This window comes from Biomphalaria glabrata, chromosome 11 (genome assembly GCF_947242115.1).
Source record: "Biomphalaria glabrata chromosome 11, xgBioGlab47.1, whole genome shotgun sequence".
In the NCBI taxonomy this organism is placed as follows: Eukaryota; Metazoa; Mollusca; class Gastropoda; family Planorbidae; genus Biomphalaria; species Biomphalaria glabrata.
In genome coordinates, this window is record NC_074721.1 from 32,297,183 (window position 1) to 32,316,623 (window position 19,441).

The 19,441-nt window shown below is 33.2% G+C and overlaps 2 protein-coding genes and 1 long non-coding RNA gene across 11 annotated transcripts in view; 2 read left to right on the top strand and 1 right to left on the bottom strand.

The window, feature by feature from the left end:
• LOC106055062 (STE20-related kinase adapter protein alpha-like) overlaps positions 1 to 5,056 on the bottom strand; it is a 29,660-nt gene extending 24,604 nt beyond the window's left edge. For 2 of the 9 annotated variants that reach the window (XM_013211182.2, XM_056004278.1), the window contains exon 1: positions 5,032 to 5,056. The gene's annotated coding sequence lies outside the window, so the exon portion shown is untranslated. Of the gene's footprint in view, positions 1 to 4,878 lie in introns of all 9 variants that reach the window. The other 7 variants (XM_013211181.2, XM_013211177.2, XM_056004276.1 and 4 more) reach the window with 4 other exon arrangements.
• Positions 5,057 to 7,478: 2,422 nt separating this feature from the next.
• On the top strand, positions 7,479 to 12,574 carry LOC106055063 (26S proteasome complex subunit SEM1-like). Its single transcript, XM_056004870.1, has 3 exons — positions 7,479 to 7,635; positions 10,866 to 10,962; positions 12,195 to 12,574. The coding sequence occupies exons 1-3, from the start codon at positions 7,545 to 7,547 to the stop codon at positions 12,250 to 12,252; spliced, it is 246 nt and encodes an 81-aa protein (XP_055860845.1). The 5' UTR covers positions 7,479 to 7,544; the 3' UTR covers positions 12,253 to 12,574.
• A 3,259-nt stretch (positions 12,575 to 15,833) lies between these two features.
• Positions 15,834 to 17,666, top strand: LOC129929012 (uncharacterized). The gene is made up of 2 exons (XR_008780451.1): positions 15,834 to 16,270; positions 17,533 to 17,666. It is a non-coding gene; the product is annotated as an uncharacterized LOC129929012 (long non-coding RNA).
• The last annotated feature ends 1,775 nt before the right edge of the window (positions 17,667 to 19,441 follow it).

Sequence of the window (19,441 nt, forward strand, 5' to 3'; positions counted from 1 at the left end):
AAAGGCATGAAGAGTTAAAACAAACCAAAATGCTTTGAGCCCAATCATCTCATGACCAAAATTTATAGGCTTTTTCAGATGAAGATGGGACTCTACGTTGAGACTTGAGTACACAAAAAATGACAGTGTCCATAGTGCTAATTATATGTGCCACTACTTTCATGATAAGCATTACATAAAGTAATAAAATTGTAGTGTTTTTTTTTCTTTGCAAATATTCAAATGAATCTATGTCAGTTAATTATTTTGTATATTAAAAATTAAAGGTTAAATTAAGTCTTTTTTTTTTTTTGTAGAAGTGTGTAGAGTACTCAAGAGATGGATGTGAGTTTTGTGACTGTGTGAGGATTGGTGAGGGTCTGACTCAAGTCTGAGGCTCAAAGAATCCCTGGTTCTCTGTTATTGTGTCTGTAGTATAGAGATAGATTGTAGAATCTAGATACTCTGTGTCGTATATAAATTTTAAAAAGTCAATAAGTCAATAACTTGAATTAACTCAGTAAGATATCAAGATTACATCTGAACTCAAGATTCTAGCTAGATTTGATAGATAAAGATGATTAGAATCAGATCTAATCTATGACTATTAGCATTAAGTATTATAACTATATATATCATATGATATTATAGATAGATCTACAATCTAGAATCTAGATCTATGTAATATATGTGACTTCTATATTCACTATGGTTGAATAACCTAGACTTAGACTTACTTAGACTTAGGTCCTCCGGCGCCGTTCGGCGCATTGGGCGGCAAGCTGTCTCCATAAAGATCTGTCACTGGCAATGTCTGAAGCCTCCTCCCACCTGGTGTCCACTGTTCTGAGGTCCTCGATGAAGGTGTGTCGCCAAGTAATATGAGGACGTCTCTGTTTGTCCTTTCCTTGTTTTGGCTTCCATGTTATCGCAACTCTTGGTGTGCGTAATTCATTTTGACGTAGAACATGTCCCGCAAACCTCATGCGCCGCTCAGTCACAACCTTACTAAGTGTTCGACTCCCAGTTCGGCATAGGATTTCCTTGTTTGAGACCTGATCTGTGTAACTGACTCCCAAAATCCGTCTCAGCCATCTCTGTTGAGCCACAATTTCGACAGATGACTTCCATGTCTCACATGCATATGTAGCAGTTGGAATGACGATTGTGTTGAGAAGGTGTATTTTTGTCTCGAGTCCAATGGCTTGGCTAGTCCAAATAGGCTGCAGCCTTTGGAAAATGCTCCCTGCCTTTCCTATTCTGCACGCTACATCGTGGTAAGCATCTCCATCATTTGTTATGATGCTGCCAAGGTACGTGAACTTGTCCATCTCTTAAAGCGTTGACTCGCCAAGTCTGATGGGGACACCCTTTGCCTTATATCCCACTCGCATAATTTTAGTCTTATCCAAGTTTATGCGGAGGCCAATTTTGGGTGCCTCTCTCTCTAAGCTCTCCGTCATTTCTTGAATGCATTTATTTGTAGCCCCGAGTAGTGCAACATCATCAGCAAAGTCCAAGTCCGTCAATCGGAGTTGTTCACGCCATGGAATACCAAAGGCAGTCTGGTTCATTGCTCTCCTCATTATGTAGTCGATGGCTAGGAGGAAAAGAAAGGGAGATAAGATGCACCCCTGTCTCGATTGTAAAAAACTCTGTTGTTCCCTCTTCTGTTTTAATGCAGCAACTAGATCTAGATTGACTATAAAGGTGTCGTAGGATCTGGACAAACCTAGACTAGATAATTTTTTTGTAGATTACTAGAATATATCTGGATCAAGATCTACTCTAGACTTTAGTCTAGTCTATAGACATAGAATCTAGATTCTATTCTCAGCTGAATTCTAGATCCTAGACACTATCTTGACTCTAGACTTAGACTTAGTGACTTAGACATTTAGTAGATCAATAATTAACAAAATTCAGTAGAGTAGATGATAGATCATACTTTACTAAGACTTGTGTGACTGGAATCTAGATGCTAGATGTAGTACACTACTACAATGACTAGAGTATTCAGACATTACATGAATTCGGACATTCTGTGTTTTTGTGGTCATTAAAATAAATAATTATTTTAATATTTATTATAAAACTAGCGCGCTGTATAATGTCCTTGCACAAGTCCATTTTCCAATGATTCTGACCCAATTTCCTTGGATTTAGCTGTCTTTTTATGTAAGAAAAATGAATTTCAAATTTGTAAGTCATGTTGTTGTTTTTTCCTATGTTACCAGGAGGACTTTACCTCTTCCTAGGGTTAAGATTATATTTTTTGATTGGCTAAGTCTATGCTAATGAGCCTCGCAATATTTATTCTGTTTTTGGAGCTGATTTATTTGATTCATAAGCCAAGTTGTTTGATTCCATACAAAAAAAAAAAATAGGGTGTCCGAATTAAATTATGATTTTCTTACCAAAATTTATTTCAGACAGCCAGTTTTGGACATCAATGTTAATGATCTTATATTTGTTAGTTTGTTGTTGTTTTTTTTACAGAGAATAAATTGGCAAATGTTTGGAGTTAGCTTGGTATATTGAATGAAGTTAAATGCTTAGATCTAGACCTACTAGATAGATCTAGATTAATATAGAGAGAATATAGAGGATTCAGTACATAAAGGCAAGAATGGCTATCCTAACCTGTACTATACTACAAAAGATCATCTATATTAAAAATTTATTAAATTAATAAACAAAAAACACAAACATTCAACACACATATCTAATCATGCAAACATAAAATAAGTCTAAAAGTCTGTATTAAAGTTAGTATCCCAGTGACCTAATTTAGGTAGAATAAGTGTGTTCATATTTTTATTTTTTGTGTTCGCATTTATGCATAATTTGAAAACATCCTAATGATTTCATGTGAGGGGCTATGCCTGGGGATCTTAACATTTAGTTATAAATATAGAATTAAAATCTGAGTTTATTGATGCCTAAATATAGAGACTGTCTGAGATAAATTATGGTGTCGGGAATCAAATAATGTGGGTCAAATTTGTCCGAACTAAATGAAAACAAACTGCCTCTTTGACCTTAAATTTTAATAACAAATATAGGTTAGGGGTACAAATATAAGTAGTCTTCCTTATTCTCCTTAAACCAAAGAAGATTTTGAAATTTCATTTGGCACGCCCTTCATTTTCTTTTCTATGTTGAACCATTGTAAAATAATGTGCTGTCAAAGTCAAACTTTCAAATTTGGGCCTATAAAAAAAATAGGCTATAAGTGTCCCAATAGCATAAACCGGCTAGTGAAGTTAAACTACTAGAATCTGCATATAGTCACATTAATAGTATAGTATAGTGCAGTGATGCCCAAAATACGGCCTGCGCTGAGATGTCGGCATAAGGTATAGATATCCCATCCAAAAAAAAAAAAGGTCAAATAAGGTTGGGCCTCAATAGTGAACAATGTGTGGCTGTTTAAAAAAAGAACAATATATATGTAAACGTCATTATGTTTACTGAGCGCCTAAAGGCAGCATGGAAAACGTACTCCCAGATACCCCCTCCCCCCACTGGTCCACAAATAGGATTGGACCATAGAGCTCTGAGCATGCTATAAGCATGAAAGTAGCGCTATATAAAAGCCATAATTAGAAAAATGAAGTCATTTTCTGACGTGTGAAAAAATCACTTCAGATATCCAATTTCTTAATTGTAAGTACTAGATCTAATCAAATAGTCTCAAATTCAGGTAAATTTCATTTCGTTTGTGTGTGTGTGTGTGCACTTTTGTTCATGTGGCCCGCGACATGAGTGTCAGAAATTAAAATGGCCCGCAGGTCAAATTAGATTGGGCATCACTGGTATAGTGTAATATAGTAGGCTACATACATGAATAATGATTATTTATACACAGTCATCACAGTGACAGTCTTGAGTCTCTAGTCTATCTCTATTATAGTCTATACTCTCTGACCCTAGATCTATAGATCTAATATACTATATATTAATTTATACTTTTATAGTATAATTATAGATTATTAGATAATATAATACTTAATAATAGTAGTACTACTGTGAGTACTTAGTGTTAGACTTAGACTGGCTAACTTAGACTTAGTTAGTAAAGTTTGTACTACTAATTCTAATACTACTAATAGTAATACTATCATAATAATAATAATTAATATATATAATATAATAATAATAATCATAACTAGATAGTAGTATGCATGCACGTAGCCAGGATTTTTTTCGGGGGGGCTGGGGGGGAGGGGGCCCCGCAAAAAAATATATTTATATGTATGTATGTGTGTGTGAACATAATCTTTATTACATTCTGACCCATCATTCTTTGGAAGATGTTTATTGTGTCCTAGAATACCTTCTTTCTGGAGTTAGTGGGAAAATTGTAGACCCCCCGCCATTGCCAGGTTTAAAACTCGAACCCCCCCTGGTAGAGGGTTTTAAACTCAAACCCCCTGGTAGGTTTTTTTTACTCGAACCCCCAGGTAGGGGGTTTTAAACTCAAACCCCCCCCCCCCTGGTAGGGGTTTTAAACTCAAAACTTCCTTTGCTGTGATTAGTGTGATAGGGCAAGTGATAGTGTAGTCTTAAAACACTCTTCTTAAAACAAAATCAAAGCTAAAAATCAGTCACTAAATTCCGTTCCCCAGGCAGGGGCCAGGGGGGAAATTTCATTTCGGGGGGGGGTTGAACCCCAAACCCCCCCCTGGCTACGCCTATGGTAGTATGTAGAATGTAGATCTATCTTAGTATCTAATTATCATTCTATGATTATCAATTAATTATGAATACTGTAACTATGATTATATGAATATTCAATATCATGAATATGTCACTTAATGACTTATATTTATATGTATGAACTTCATTGACTTCAACTTGCAAATCCCTATTACTATTACTTATTTAAGTTATTACTTATTAATTATTACTCTAGAATCTGTTAACTAGATCTCTAGAATTGTAGAATCCGCTCTCTCACGACTCTACTTGATATTGATCTAGATCTAGTCTAGCCTTGGCAATCGTCAATCTTAACTTTATTAAAATAATTACTAAATTAGATCTAACCTGGTCCTAGGTTTGTTTATATATTGAGTCGTCTACTTACCGAAACATCTAGATCTAGATCTAAATCCTAGCTAGCTCGATCTTTTGTTAATTCTTTAGTAATAAAGATCCTTTTAAAAAATCATTCCACATTAAAATAAATTATCTTTATCAATATCTGTATATCTAATATTTTAATAATCATTTTCTCGTTTTTTTAAAACTGTAAACAAATAAACAAACAAAAAAGATCATCCCCCCGGGGGATCGGAATTTAGTGACTGATTTTTTGCTTTGATTTAGTTTATCTTATGTGAGATTTTAATACTAAACCATCACTCGCCACAGCACAGCCAAGGGTTTTTAAGTTTAAAACCCCTTACCAGGGGTTTTTGAGTTGAAAACACCTACCAGGGGGTTTTGAGTTTAAAACCCCCTACCAGGGGGGTTTGAGTTTAAGACCCCTACCAAGGGGTTTTGAGTTTAAAACCCAGTACCAGGGGGTTTTGAGCTTAAAACCCCCTACCAGGGGTTTTAGCAGTTAAATCCCCCTCCTCTATAAAACACAACCAAAAAAAAATGCAAACGACAATCCCCGAATTCCAAGATCACAATTAAGGAAGATTTTGATTTTAAAACCCCCTCCAAAATTTACGATAAACCCTCTTTTCAATATAAAAAAAAAGGAAATTACACACTCAAAATTTTGAAGGGGTTTTGAGTTTAACCCCCCCCCCTTTCAGTAGTGTTTGAAGCTAAAAAAATATCTCTTTAATATAAAACAAAAAAGCTAATTGCGCACTCAAAATGTTATGAGCGTAGCTAAATGGGTTTTGACTCAGTTTTTAGTTTAAACCCACCTTCAGCGGGGTTTGAAGGTAAAAAATACCTCTTTAATATAAAAAACAAAGTTAATTATATACTCAAAATTCTATGAATGTAGTCAAAGGGGTTTTGAGTATAAACTCCCCTCTAGCGGATTTTGATGCTAAAAAATACCTTTTCAATATAAAAAAAGCATATTACACACTCTAAAATCTATGAGCGTAGCTAAAGCGGTTTTGAGTTTAAACCCCCCGCCAGCGGGGTTTGAAGTTAAAAAATACATCTTCAATGTAAAAAAAAAAAAAAAAAGCAAAGCACGAACTCAAAATGCTATGAGCTTTGAAGAAAGGGGTTTTGAGTTTAAACCCCCCTTTCAGAGGGATTTGTTGCTAAAAAAATACGTCTTCAATATAAAAAAAGCAAATTACACACTAAAATTATTTGAGCGTAGCCAAGGCAATTGGGGTTTTGAGTTTAAACCCCTCTCCTTCTGATGGTTTTGAGTTTAAAATCCCCTTACAGAGCGTTTTGAGGTGGAAAACCTCTATCTTCAATATTATTCTAAAGCAAACTAGAGTTACCAAATTCGATGACCGTAGCTAAATGGGGTTTTGAATTGAAAAAAAAACTCGAGAATTTTTTTTTTAGTTTAAAAATTAAAAACCCCAACAGATGATTTTAACAATAAAACTTCCCTTTTCGATATAAAATCTAAAGCAAACTAAGTCACTTCCAAGAACGTATTCAAGAGAGATTACACATTTCTACCAGTGGCAGGGCTCCATTAATAAAGTTCATTGAATAGTTATCTGCGAAATTGTAAAAACACTAAATGTGGCTCAACAAAGATGGCTATAAGACAGATTTTAAAAGTCAGTTATAGAGATCGGGTCTAAATCAAGGAAATCCTATGCCGAACTGGGAGTCGACCCTTAGTAAGATTGTAACATAGCGTCGCATGAGAATTGCGGGAAATGTTCTCTGACAAAATGAATTACGCATAATAAGAGTTGCGATGACATCCTATTAAGTACAACTTGGCGCAACACATTCATGGAGGTCCTCAGAGCAGGTGGGAAGAAGCTTCAGACATTACCAGTGACAGATTTTTGTGGAAACAGCTTGTCAGCAAATGCGCTGAACGGCGCGGAAGGGTCTACGTCAGTAGGAATAGCACATTAGGTACTTGAAATAAAACTTTTTAATAGCAGGAAAATTCACTGTAGATACCTCAGAATATGCATATAGTTGGCTTTCAATACCAGAAATAGTGCTTGGCGAGGGGGGGGGGGCTTCGCCCCGCGCTGAGGGAGCTCCCACAGACCCGGCCCCTTGCTGGCAAGTGCGGGGAATCTACAATTTTTCCACTAACTCCAGGAAGAACCTATTCTAGGGCACAATAAACGTCTTCCAAAAGAATGAAGGGTCAGAATGTAATAAAGATTATGTACACACACACACATACAAATATATTTTTTTTTGCAAGGGGGGGCGGGGGGAGAAAAAATCCTGGCTACGCCCATGATATATATATATATATATATATATATATATATATATATATATATATAGGAGTCTAGATCTAGATCTATGTATGGAATTCTAAAACTGTCCCTTTCAATTCCGTCGACCGTTCCCGGTAAATAGATCCAGATCTAGATAAAAACATTTTGTTTGTTTCGTTTAATCTAGAATCTAAATCTAGATCTATGTCAAACCAAAACAAAATGGCAGCCCCCGTGAAACCAGACCTCGGACTTCTGGAAGAAGACGATGAATTTGAAGAATTTCCAGCAGAAGGTAGATCTATTTAGATCTAGAGTCTAGATCTCTATAGATTTAGGTCTTGATCTAGATGTTTGTAATTATTCAACACTATGATCTAAAAAAATAGATTTATAAAATTAAAAACACTTTTTCGGTAATAATATTATAATAAAATAAATTTAAAAACAAAATCATATTTTTTAATCATAAACAAATCAAATGTCATGAGTCATTCATTATGATTTATTGATTGTCATGTATTGTAAGTAGAATTCTAAGGTAATTCTTATTGTCATAGTATTTAGTATAGTCATTCATTATGATTGTCATGTATTGTATTGTAAGTTTAAATGTGTAAGTAAGTAATTGTCATAGTCATACTCACTCATGAGTCATAGACTATGATAGACCACATAGTCATAATTACATAATACTTTTCTTTTACTAACTTTTAGTCATAGATCTAAATTGTTAATGTTATTAAATTCTTATCTAGTCTAGATCTAGATCATGTAGATGACTATATCTAGTCACCCCAGGCTGCCCAGGACCAAGATGTCCAACTTTGTTTTTGACAGTCCAAGTAACCTCATGTTATTCAGTTATTAGAGTCTATACTATATATTCATATTGTTAACTGACAACTCATCTCATTACAGTTTACTGAGTCACATTAATACATTATGATTAAAGCAGCTTAGCCCTAGACGGCCTAGATTAGATAAGTCATATCTAGATCTAATAGTATTTTTAACTAAGCAGAAGTGAGAGAAGTCTCTTAAAATAAAAATTAAATTTAAATTTTCTAGGATTCTAAAATTTTATCAACACCACTAGAAACTATATCTATATTGAATTGATTATAGTAGATTCTTATATAAGGCACACCTCATCAAATTCTCTTTCAAGAAACGCATCGCTTTTTTTGTTTATAATTCATTTGCTTTTATGTTTGGAGCTAAAAACGACTTTTCAAATTTCAGGACTGTACATGTCCAATTTTAGATAAGTTCCGGTATTTTTGTTCCGCTTTTCCAAAGCAGATGGCAGTTTTTTAGATTCTCTGTAACCATGTATGTAAAGCTATTGTTTTAACCTCCCCCCCGGCAATTCATACCCATATAAGGGATGAGGGCTATATTATGAGCCTGTTTGATCGTAGGCTGATGGATATATCAAAATAAGCATCTTTAGAAAGACATTCCAATCACATTTATTCTGTTAGCTGTTAAATAAAATTAAAAAAGGAGGTGTTTCAATGAATAATAATGAATTTAACACTTTCTCCTGTAGTAAACAAGGCAAAATCTAATAAGAAATATTATTGGGATTAATAAATCAATGATTTTTTCAATGAATAAATATGGTGTCTGGAATCAAATAATGTGGGTCAAATTTTTCTGAATTAAATGAAAACACATTGTCTCTTTGACCTTAAATATAATAACAAATATAGGTTAGGGGTGCAAATATTAGTATTCATCCTTATTCTCCTTAAACTAAAGAAGATTTTGATACTTCATTTTCTTTTCTATGTCAAAACCATTATCAAATAATGCACTTCAAAGTCAAACTTTGACATTTTGGCCTAAAGGTGTCTCTCCTAAGATTTTTACCAAATATTTTTTTTTTTTTTTTTTTTTGCTTATTCTTGCTAAAAATGTGAAAAAGAAGCAGCATGTCTACTAGGTTGGCTGGCTGTGTTAAGGCTATGTGGGACACTTTTTTTAAAATTTATTGATCAAATTACTCTAAACTTTATATGTATAATCCCCATGAATAACCATAAAAAAATTTGATTAAATGTGGTTCTGAAAATACCAATAGTCTTATGAGAAGGATTTTCAAGAGTATGAAAACATACCTCAAATACACACCATGACCCCAATAAGATATACACATAGGAACTAAAAATGTACATTTCAACAAAGAGAATATACATTATGTAGGCATCTCTAAGAATGTTTCTTGTTTAAAAAAAATTGAATCGCAAGCATCAGTAATGTTCTTTAATAAATCATTGAATATAAATTATAAAAAATAGATGTTTGAGGTTTTGGGATCACAGTCAAGTTGTTACTTGATTATAAGAAATCTTTCATTACATTTTCTGTGGACATAACACAGCTGATGACATTGTTTCTTTTCCGGGTGCAAGGACGGACTGGATGTCCAAATCAGCCCAGGCAATTCTATACAGTACGGCCCATAAATTGTATATCATATGATGGGACTCCAATTAAAGGCCTAGATCTATTCTCAAAATCATTACGTTTTTTTTTTAATAAAAATAACTGTATGTATTTATAAGAAATATGTTGCTTTTTAATCGCTATGTTTGTAGGCCCTAAAAAGATGAAGCCTACTAATAGCACCGTCTATGGATGTAGGCTATTACATTATCTTTGAAAATGTGTTAGATTAATTTAGTATTACACTGTAGTCTTTTTAAACATGACGCTCATATAGCCCCTTATATATGAGAATATTATAAAACCTTTAACAATTTTATGTGTTCCATATTGGCATTCATAAGGCCATTTAGGTGGCCCTACCGGCCCATTTGAGTACCAGCCCACCAGGCATTACCCAAATGCCCATATAGTCAGCCTGCCCATGTCCGGTACCTGGTTGATCAATAAACAAAAACACAACAACACATGTAGAAATCACTTAATATATTCAAAGTAGCAACAAAAAAAAAACCTTTCTGGTTAAATGAACAGAAACACAATTACAAGCTTAAAATTGTAAGCTACATTCTTTAGGAGCAATATTAAAACCCACTCGAAATAAATAAATGGTAGGTGAAGTTATATACATGACACTATATAAATTAGTCATGAAATGCCACTTTTTTCATATTTATAATTTTTTTGCTTACATTGTACTTACTTTTTGTTTTTACCACATTTTCATAAACAACAAGCAGCTAATGCTCACAAGATCACATTTATAATTTATATATAATTATTTTTTTTTACATAATTTTGACAAATAGGTAAATTATATAGATATAAATGTTGACTCTGTAGAGTTATATCCCTTGTAGAGTTATATCCCTTTGATCACTGACCGTGGTCAAGACTTTTATCACAGGGGTCAAAATTTATGCCTGACATATAAATCTTTACTTGCAGTAATATAATATAGTCCATTGATTGTGGACATTTGTTAACTTTTAGATATGTTAGGACACTGGTTAATGTAGCAAAGGAAAATTTAACTATTCATTCATTCTAACACTTGTGTTATTTTTACAGATTGGACAGGTGAAGATGAAGAACCAGATGATATCAATGTGTGGGAAGATAACTGGGATGATGACAACATTGATGATGACTTCTCTAAGCAGTTGAGGTTAGCAGAGCATGATTTTGCCATCATTTAAAAAAATACATAATTTTCTGAAAAGAGAAATTTAAAAAACAAGAAAAAATACTTTTTTTTTAAGACAATACCTCCTTTAACATTTCTCGCCTCCTCCCCCTTTTTTTTTCTTACTGTTCTAACGATTTGCCTATAAATTTAACAGTTGATGTATATTGCTGAGAAAAGAATTACTAGTTAGTTTGTTAGCCACATTGGTAAAACTCTGGTTTGAATGTTATAAATTTTTAAAGTAAAGTTCCCCTTTCAGACCTTGTGGTCTATAGGGCAGATGATGTAAAGGTCATCTGATTCTGTGGCCTACGGTTAACAAGGGTGTCATGTGGCCAGCACAACGACCAACCGCATTTACTTTTCCCCAACTAATGTCAGGTACCCATTAGAGCTGGGTGGACTCAGAGGCGCCCAGCCCAACGATCCCGAAATAAAAATCCCAGTCATCATCAGGATTCGAACCCGGGACCCTCAGTTCAGAAGCCAAGTGCTTTACCGCTCAGCCACCGCGCCTCCTGTAAATTTTTAAAGTAAAAAATAAAATTAACGTAAATTTGGCTAGAGACTAAATCTGGGTATAGATCCAATATCGGTTTTGAATGGCTATCACATTTGGGAATGTAAGGCATTATTGATTAAAGAATTTAATAAATTTATGTTCAGGAAAATTTTGTGCACCATCTTATAAGTCTAAAATTAAAGGCCTATCATTGGAATTGTTCAATATTTTTACATATTTCTAATATAGATTACATCTATATTCTAGATCTAGAAGTATATCTAGACTAGATGTAAATCCGAACTTTAGGTCAAGTATTAGATCTAGATGTCCATATAATGAACATACCAATAAATAAGTGCACAAGTGGGCTTTCTTGCTGGTCGAATCAGAAAAAACATACATTTAAGAAACTGGCTGTGTCACAGGTTCGATACTCGAATTGAATCTAATAATTTTATTTTTTTTTAATTTTTATTTTATGTTAATGGAGGTATTTTCATTTTAAAAAATATTTTTTTTATGCTTTTCTTGTTTTAAATCTAACATGCATTAATTATTAAGAGCAAAATAATGCTCTATAAGATGTATAATCATCTTTTTTTTTTTTTAAGTTTTTTTTTCTCTAGTTTTGTCCATGTATCTGTTAGTCAACAAAATATATAAATATTTGTACTTATTTTTCTTTTTTATTTTTCTTATTTTACAGGGCAGAGCTAGAAAAGCAAGGGAAAAGCTTGGACAGCTCAGAACCAATGAAGACATAGTTAATCAGATGTTGTTTTTGTTCTGTTGATTATGTGTGTATGTATCTAATAATGGTGTGAATGAACAAGAAATCATACAAATGATCTAAATCCTATCTGGCACAAGACACATTTTGAAATGTTGGTTGCATTATTTTTACAATTGTTCTTGAAAAGTCATGATCAACAACTTATTATTTGGCAGACGTGGTTTCTGTTTCTTTTTTTTCTTTTTTTTAAATGAGCACAGCAAACATCATAAAGGATTTTTTGCAAACTTCTGGATACATTTCTGCTATGGTTATTTTTAAAACAAGGAATTGAATAAATTATTTTAATTTGACTTGAAGCTTTTTCTTTTTTATTATTATGCTTTTGAAACCTACATTTCAATACTCTCTCTTTCATTTTTATATTTTTAAAATGTATATTACATTCAGATTTTCTGTAAACTTATTTTATTGTGTTGCTTAGTTTGGGATATAAGTATTAATTTATCAGTTCAGGAAATTAGTTTTAATTAATTGATCAGTTTAGGAAACCATTTTCAATTAATTGAACAATGTGGTAGTAGTAGGTTACGAACAAAACTAATAACAGACTTGACATCTATCTATCTATATATTTATATACATGTATATACGCCCACTATTAAAAGTTTTCAAAATATCAACACAACAATAGAAAATGTAAATAAAGGCCTCAATCTTTTGAACATAGAATCATCTGTGATAATTTAACCATAGAAAAAAATTGAGGTCTATCATAAATAAGTTATGGTACATCACAAATTCATATGGATGTGATAAGTTTTGTGAATTTAGAAAACACATATTATTTGAAAAAGGTACAAATATCATAGTAGCAACAAAAAAAAATATAGTAGATCTACAACATACCGCTTTGAGGTGATCATTTCTGAAGTAATTGTTTTGTTATTTCAAGGTACATACTCACCTCATTTTTTTATATTTTTTTTTGGAAAGGATGTACATGCTTTAAACGTAAAACTATCACATCCAAAATGACCATGATAAACAGTGTCCAGCTTGGTCTAGTCGGTTCTTTGGGTGAGGTATGCTGTGATGTGTCTTTTTGTTTTCTTTAAGGACATTAACCCTTCCACAGATGAACATCCTCATATTGGAAAATATGGTCTTTTTTTTTCCATTAGATAAAGAAGAACCTGTTTTTGGTAGTAACAATATGTAAAGTTTTCCTCCCTATTTTTTGTTTCAATTATTTTGAACAAAATTTAAGCCTTGTCAAAAAATTACCCCTGTTCCATTTTTTTTTTTTTCGCCATGCTATTATAGCATAAAGTAAGTCCACGCCTTGTTGAACCAATGAAAATGTGTGATTGATGGGATGAAATAGTGGATGTATTTTATTAAGTCAGTTACTATAATAGCGTTCTCTACCTCATCTTGAATCAAACTTACATGTAAGAATTCTTTTTCATTTAGTTGGATTTGAGGTTCATTAATAGATTCTGGACATCATTACAAAGGTTCTATCGATGAACTTCTGTCAGAGAAATCTTTGTCTTCACTCAGGCTTCCTTCAGTCGTAGAACGACTATGGTTCATCTCGAACACATTCCCGTCCACAGGGGCTTAGCTGGGGATTTGGGGGCCCCTTGCATTTTGACATTCGACATCATGACACGAGATGTCTGTGGCATTTTACGTCTCGAGAGATGATCTTTTCCGTTTGCAACTTCTTGTGTGACTAAAGAGGCCAATTCTTGATACACAGCTGCGATCGCAGGTAGGGCATATGTGATCACCAGGCGCCCTTGCATTATCACATTTCTTTCTGCTACTGTAGTGTATGGCATCTGCTATCCGAAACCCTTCCTCTATGCTCTCTCTCCGTGTAGATCTATCCAGTGCTACTTTTTCCCAGCTGCTAGTGTCGATTTTGAAGAGCATCATGTCGCGTTTGCATACATCCGTATAACGTAAAAATGGGCGACCAGCAGCTTTCCTGCCTTCTATTAGATCGCCATACAGATTGTGTTGTGGAAGTCGATCTACTGCCATTCTACGAACGTGGCCAAGCCAGCCAAGGCATCTGCTGCTGAAAACAGAGCGGATGTCCTGGCATCCTGCTCTTCGTAACACTTCCTTGTTGTTTATCCTATCTTTCCACCTTATTTTAAAGATCCGCCTTAGGCATCGGAGGTGGAAGACATTCAGCTTTTTTTTTTCCTGCCATGAGTAAGTTGACCAAGTTTCACTTCCGTATATCAAGGTGCTCAACACACAGGTCCGGCATGACAAGGTCTTTAGTATTGTTAGTCAGCAACATGTTGTCCCACACTCTTTTCTGCAACTGTGACAGACTGGCCATGGCTTTGGCTATCCTGTTGTTAATGTCTTTATCCAGTAGAGTATTTGTTGGATATGATGGAGCCGAGATAGCAAAAGTGATCCACAATTTCTAGTGGTTGGCCATTAATGTTTAATTGAGGTGCAGTATTTGTGTTCTGGACTAGTATCTTAGTCTTGCTTTGACTAATGTTTAAGTTGAACTTCTGGCAAGCAGCAGATAGTTTGTCAACCAGGAACGGAAGCTGAAATCAGAATCAGCCACAATATCTGCATCATACAGCAGTTCCCTGATAAGTATCTTCCTAACCTTGGTTTTTGCCCGCAGCCTTGATAAGCCTACATTAAATAGTTTTCCAGAAGATCTTGTATGGAGAAACACAACTTCGTTTATGTCGGTGTACGCATGATGCAGTAGACAGGAGAAAAATTATACCGTTGTTTATTGGCGAAATAATGCACAAGTGACGAAGCTCAATTCATATCGCTTCACTTCGTGCTTTCTGTGCAGGAAAAGCATCTATAACATCATTTACATTGAAAATGTCTAGTATTTGTGACTTCACTGACATTAAAGCTATGCTAAGCCTTCTTTGCATCATTGTGCTCAAAAACTATCTTGCACCCACAAAAGAAATTAGATCAGAGCGCAACAAGCATGCTGAAAGATGCGCTATAAAAATAAAAATTAAATCAAGCAAAGTATAAAAATGCTTAGAAAAAAGAAGCTTATCTTATCTAATCTAAAGGGAAGAACTCTGCACTTACAACTACATCAATAATGTACTTTAGAAATTGTTTCCCTTATTCGATATCAAACAAATAAATTAATTACCTATAATATATATATATTTTTTTTTAATTGTGATTCATGTCTTGTCTATATCTTATCTTATATTACTTCCTTATATTTGACGATAGGGCCTAATTCATGTGTCAATCTAGTCATGCATGTTATGCAATATGCCAATGTATAATTGTACAACGTTTTAACTTGATCCGAGAATGAGTGTGAAGAAGATTATCAGTACTTTTTACCAGACAGTCAGAGTGAGTTGATATTTTTTATATGCAAAAGAATCCCAATGTCTTCTTCAAATATCTAAACGTCTTATATATACTAAACCAAAAAACTACAAAAAGGTGTATCGCGCTAAAAGCCTCTGCTGAGTCGAACTTTAAAAAAAAATGTTTAGAGACTTTTAAAGACCAACTGAAGAGGTTTTTTTCGAAATTGAGATATCGATTGTTTTAGATAGTAGATAGCATCAAAGTTAGTTTCTAAAAATTTGAGATTTTAGAAAAGCGTATTTATATTAGAAAAAGTAATTTGAAAGTGTAAAAAATAACGAGATTTGAAAATCAGCTTCAATGGCCGAAACCGGAAGTGACGTATTGTAATGGACTGAGAAAATGTAAATAAAAATAGACATGGCTGGATACGTTATTGATAGCGATTCAGATGATAAACTTAAATCTAAATCTAGCTGTCCAACAATTTTAAATGATACTTATCATGGGATGCACCAAAATGCCCTGAAGAGAACTCTTCTACTTTTTCAAAATATATTCTAGAGCAGACTATTGAATTAATATAATTATAGATAGATTATAATAGGACTACATCTAGATTCTAGATCTAGTCTACTCTAGTAGTAGTCTCTAGTATCATCAAGTACTAGTAGATCATCTAGGACTAGGTCTAGGTATACTATACTTAGACTGTACTAAGTCTAATAGTTATAAACTAAATGGTTAGATCTATCTATATTATTTTCTATATCTCTAATTCTAGCTAGGCCTTCTTAGCCTTCTAACACTTTTACTAGTCACTCACTAGATTTCACTAGATCTAGAGTTTATAAATACTTGACTTGTATTATTGTACTAATTTTAGTAATACTACTAGTAGTACTAGTAATAGTTTATAAACTAGTAGATTTAACTAATTTAAGTAGATCTAGAGTAATCTAGACTAGCCTCTATGTTAAGTCTAAGCCCAGTCGCCAACATTTTTTGGTAATAGTTTGTAATAGTAAGACCTAGTGAGTAGTGTCCTAGCAATAGCATAAAGATTATTCATAGATATAAATATAATATTATAATAGCCAAGGACTAAACCTAAAGCCTAAGCTAAATCTAGATCTATATAGAATATATTTATACTCTTTACTAGCCCTTACTATACTTATTAATAAGGCTAAACTTTAGATCTAAAAAAATAATAAGTCATCATTTATATTGATAATATAAAATACAGATTTTTACTAAACACATGTGACATTTCTTTAAGTCTTAAACTTAAACAGGGCCGGTCCTAACGTTTGCGGGGCCCTATGTGAAACTGATTGCGCGGGGCCTAGTCTGGGTGGGAATAAGGATAATAAGTGAAAATTAAGATTTCGTATTTAAAAAAAATTCGACTTTGAATTTTATTAAATCTTTACTAAGTACAAGATTACGATCAAATTAACTTTACTTTACGAACTTTGCAACCTATGGCATATTAAAATGCCAGTCACTCTATTAAAGTAAATAAAGTATGGAAACTTGTGATTAAAGTGAAAATTTGCCTGATTATTACATTTTAGTACATGAAAGCTGACAATATCTTATTTCGTTTATCGTGCGTAGGATTAGCGTTTTCCGGAATGAATGACACCCACAATTTTGTCTATTTTTCAGGAGATTTTTATGAGATTTCCAGGTTTTATATATACCGACCGCATAGGTTGCAGTGGCTTAAGACCGGCCCTGGTCTTATATATATTAGATTGCCTAGACCTAGAGTAGAGTAGGCTAATTTATTATTATTAAGAACAATAAGAGTTAGATGTTGATGTTAGATCAGATAATCAGTATAACATATATAATATATATATATATATATATAACCACTAGTTCTATATATGTATACATAATTAAGTATAAATGTTAATAAATACATTTTTTAAAATCTATTTTACAGAAAACATATATGACATGTGGCATACAGACAAGTTTACTAGATGGATCTTTCATCATTTTGGAAATACAAATCACAGAAACATTCTACAATTTTATTTTATATAATAAATACCAATAAATGTAAATACAAAATCACATTTTAATAGAGTTCTTCATTATACACACAACATTATTTTAATTAGTATGTTCCTTTTCACTTGCTAGGTTTAGACAAAGTTTCGAATCAGGATTTAATATTATTAAGTCATAGCCCAAAACTCCAGCAGGATGTTTATTAATGGCAGTGGTCAATGTTTGAACCTGAGACCACAGAGAAGACAGTTCGGAATGCAAACCACACAACTTTCTGCGTTTCGAAACCTATTCAAATTTTGATCATTTTTATGTTAATGCAGATCTGAATGTCCATTGCAATGATGACTTGATCTGTAAAGGGGTTACATTTTTTAAAAATAAGTTGGATCTCATTCTTCGAATGATGCTATTTATTAAAAATTGCAACGTGGAATACATATTAGAGGCCAAAAGAAAATCCACTGATGTGCGAAGACGTAGACGTCGTAAAGAACATTTAAATTGACCACCAGCTGAATATGGTTATGTCTTTGCTGGACACGGCAAAATATCTAGTTTGCAGCTGGGGCTGCGTAGCCATGGAAAATACTGCATTTCTCATTAATCTTTCGACTCGACTGCCAGCTTTATTTATTAAACACTTTAAATTATGAATAGCTCTGCATTTTTTAATAACGATAAAAAAAAAAAATATATATTCAGTGATTAACTGGCAATAATTGGGTTACTAAAATTTAATAAAATGAGTTGCATAATTACATCAACAGTAGCCTATATGCATTACTTAACATTATATTGATACTATAATTTATTTTCCACTTCCCTGACTTCCCAGAGAAAAAAACAACAACTCCTTCTCCAGTAGGATAATCTCTTTCATTTATAGTCTAAACACAATTTAAAACTTTGTTACCTACAGTTACAGATTAACTTGCTAACTTAACTATCTAATAATCTAATGATTCTATTCCAATCAACAAATGAGTCAAGCGTGAGATAAATGAAAACTCTTCAATTTTTAGATATATATTTATAGAACTATGTAAGTATATAGGCCCGAATATACGGTACGAATATATTTAAATAAGAGTGTAATAAAATCCATATTTCGTATATTAGTAATATTATAGAATTGGTAGATCTAGGTCTAATTTTTGCCTTATAGATTAGTTTTTAGAAATTTAGATCTAGTACTTTTTTTACTAGTAGATCTAAATCAGACTGCTTTTAAGTCTAAGTTAAGGTTTAAGTTAAAGCTATTTGCCTAGTGTTGTACGGGGTTGTGACTCTAGATTCAAACTAAATATAATCATATACTACAATAACTACATTAAATGAGCTCAACATTCACATTGTAATAATTGTTTTTTTTTCCCATATTGGGCCTATTTAGGGACGACTATAGGTTAATAATCACTATTAAGTGTATAGATAGAGTATATAATTTTAAACTTTGTTTTTCTAGATCTAGGCCCAGCACCTCGATCGGATCAGTCTAAAATCTAATAGATAGGTCTTATCTCTAAATATCCAATACTACTATTACTAGATCTAGACTTCATCTAATTGGATTTAGATCTAAATTTAGGTCTACTTCGTACATCATTAATGATTTGAGAAAAGAACTCTGCTCTTGATCAAAAGCAGTAGATCTAGAACTAGAATAAGCCTGAAGCAGTAACATAAGCCATAAATTGCGTAACTTGACTAAAACGAAACATGTGAACTGAGGCTCGCGGTACTGCGTGGGCTGAAACGCTGTTCGCTTGACTAGATCAAGAATAAGCCGACAAACAGTAGATCTAACATGCAAAGCCATAAATTGCGTGATTTGA

What these genes read in the sequence shown, in the direction of transcription:
- LOC106055063 (XM_056004870.1), top strand. Translation starts at nt 7,545, where the DNA reads ATGTCAAACCAAAACAAAATGGCAGCCCCCGTGAAACCAGACCTCGGA. An exon ending in TGAAGAATTTCCAGCAGAAG is followed by an intron (nt 7,636 to 10,865) that starts GTAGATCTATTT and finishes TTATTTTTACAG; the next exon opens with ATTGGACAGGTGAAGATGAA. An exon ending in GACTTCTCTAAGCAGTTGAG is followed by an intron (nt 10,963 to 12,194) that starts GTTAGCAGAGCA and finishes CTTATTTTACAG; the next exon opens with GGCAGAGCTAGAAAAGCAAG.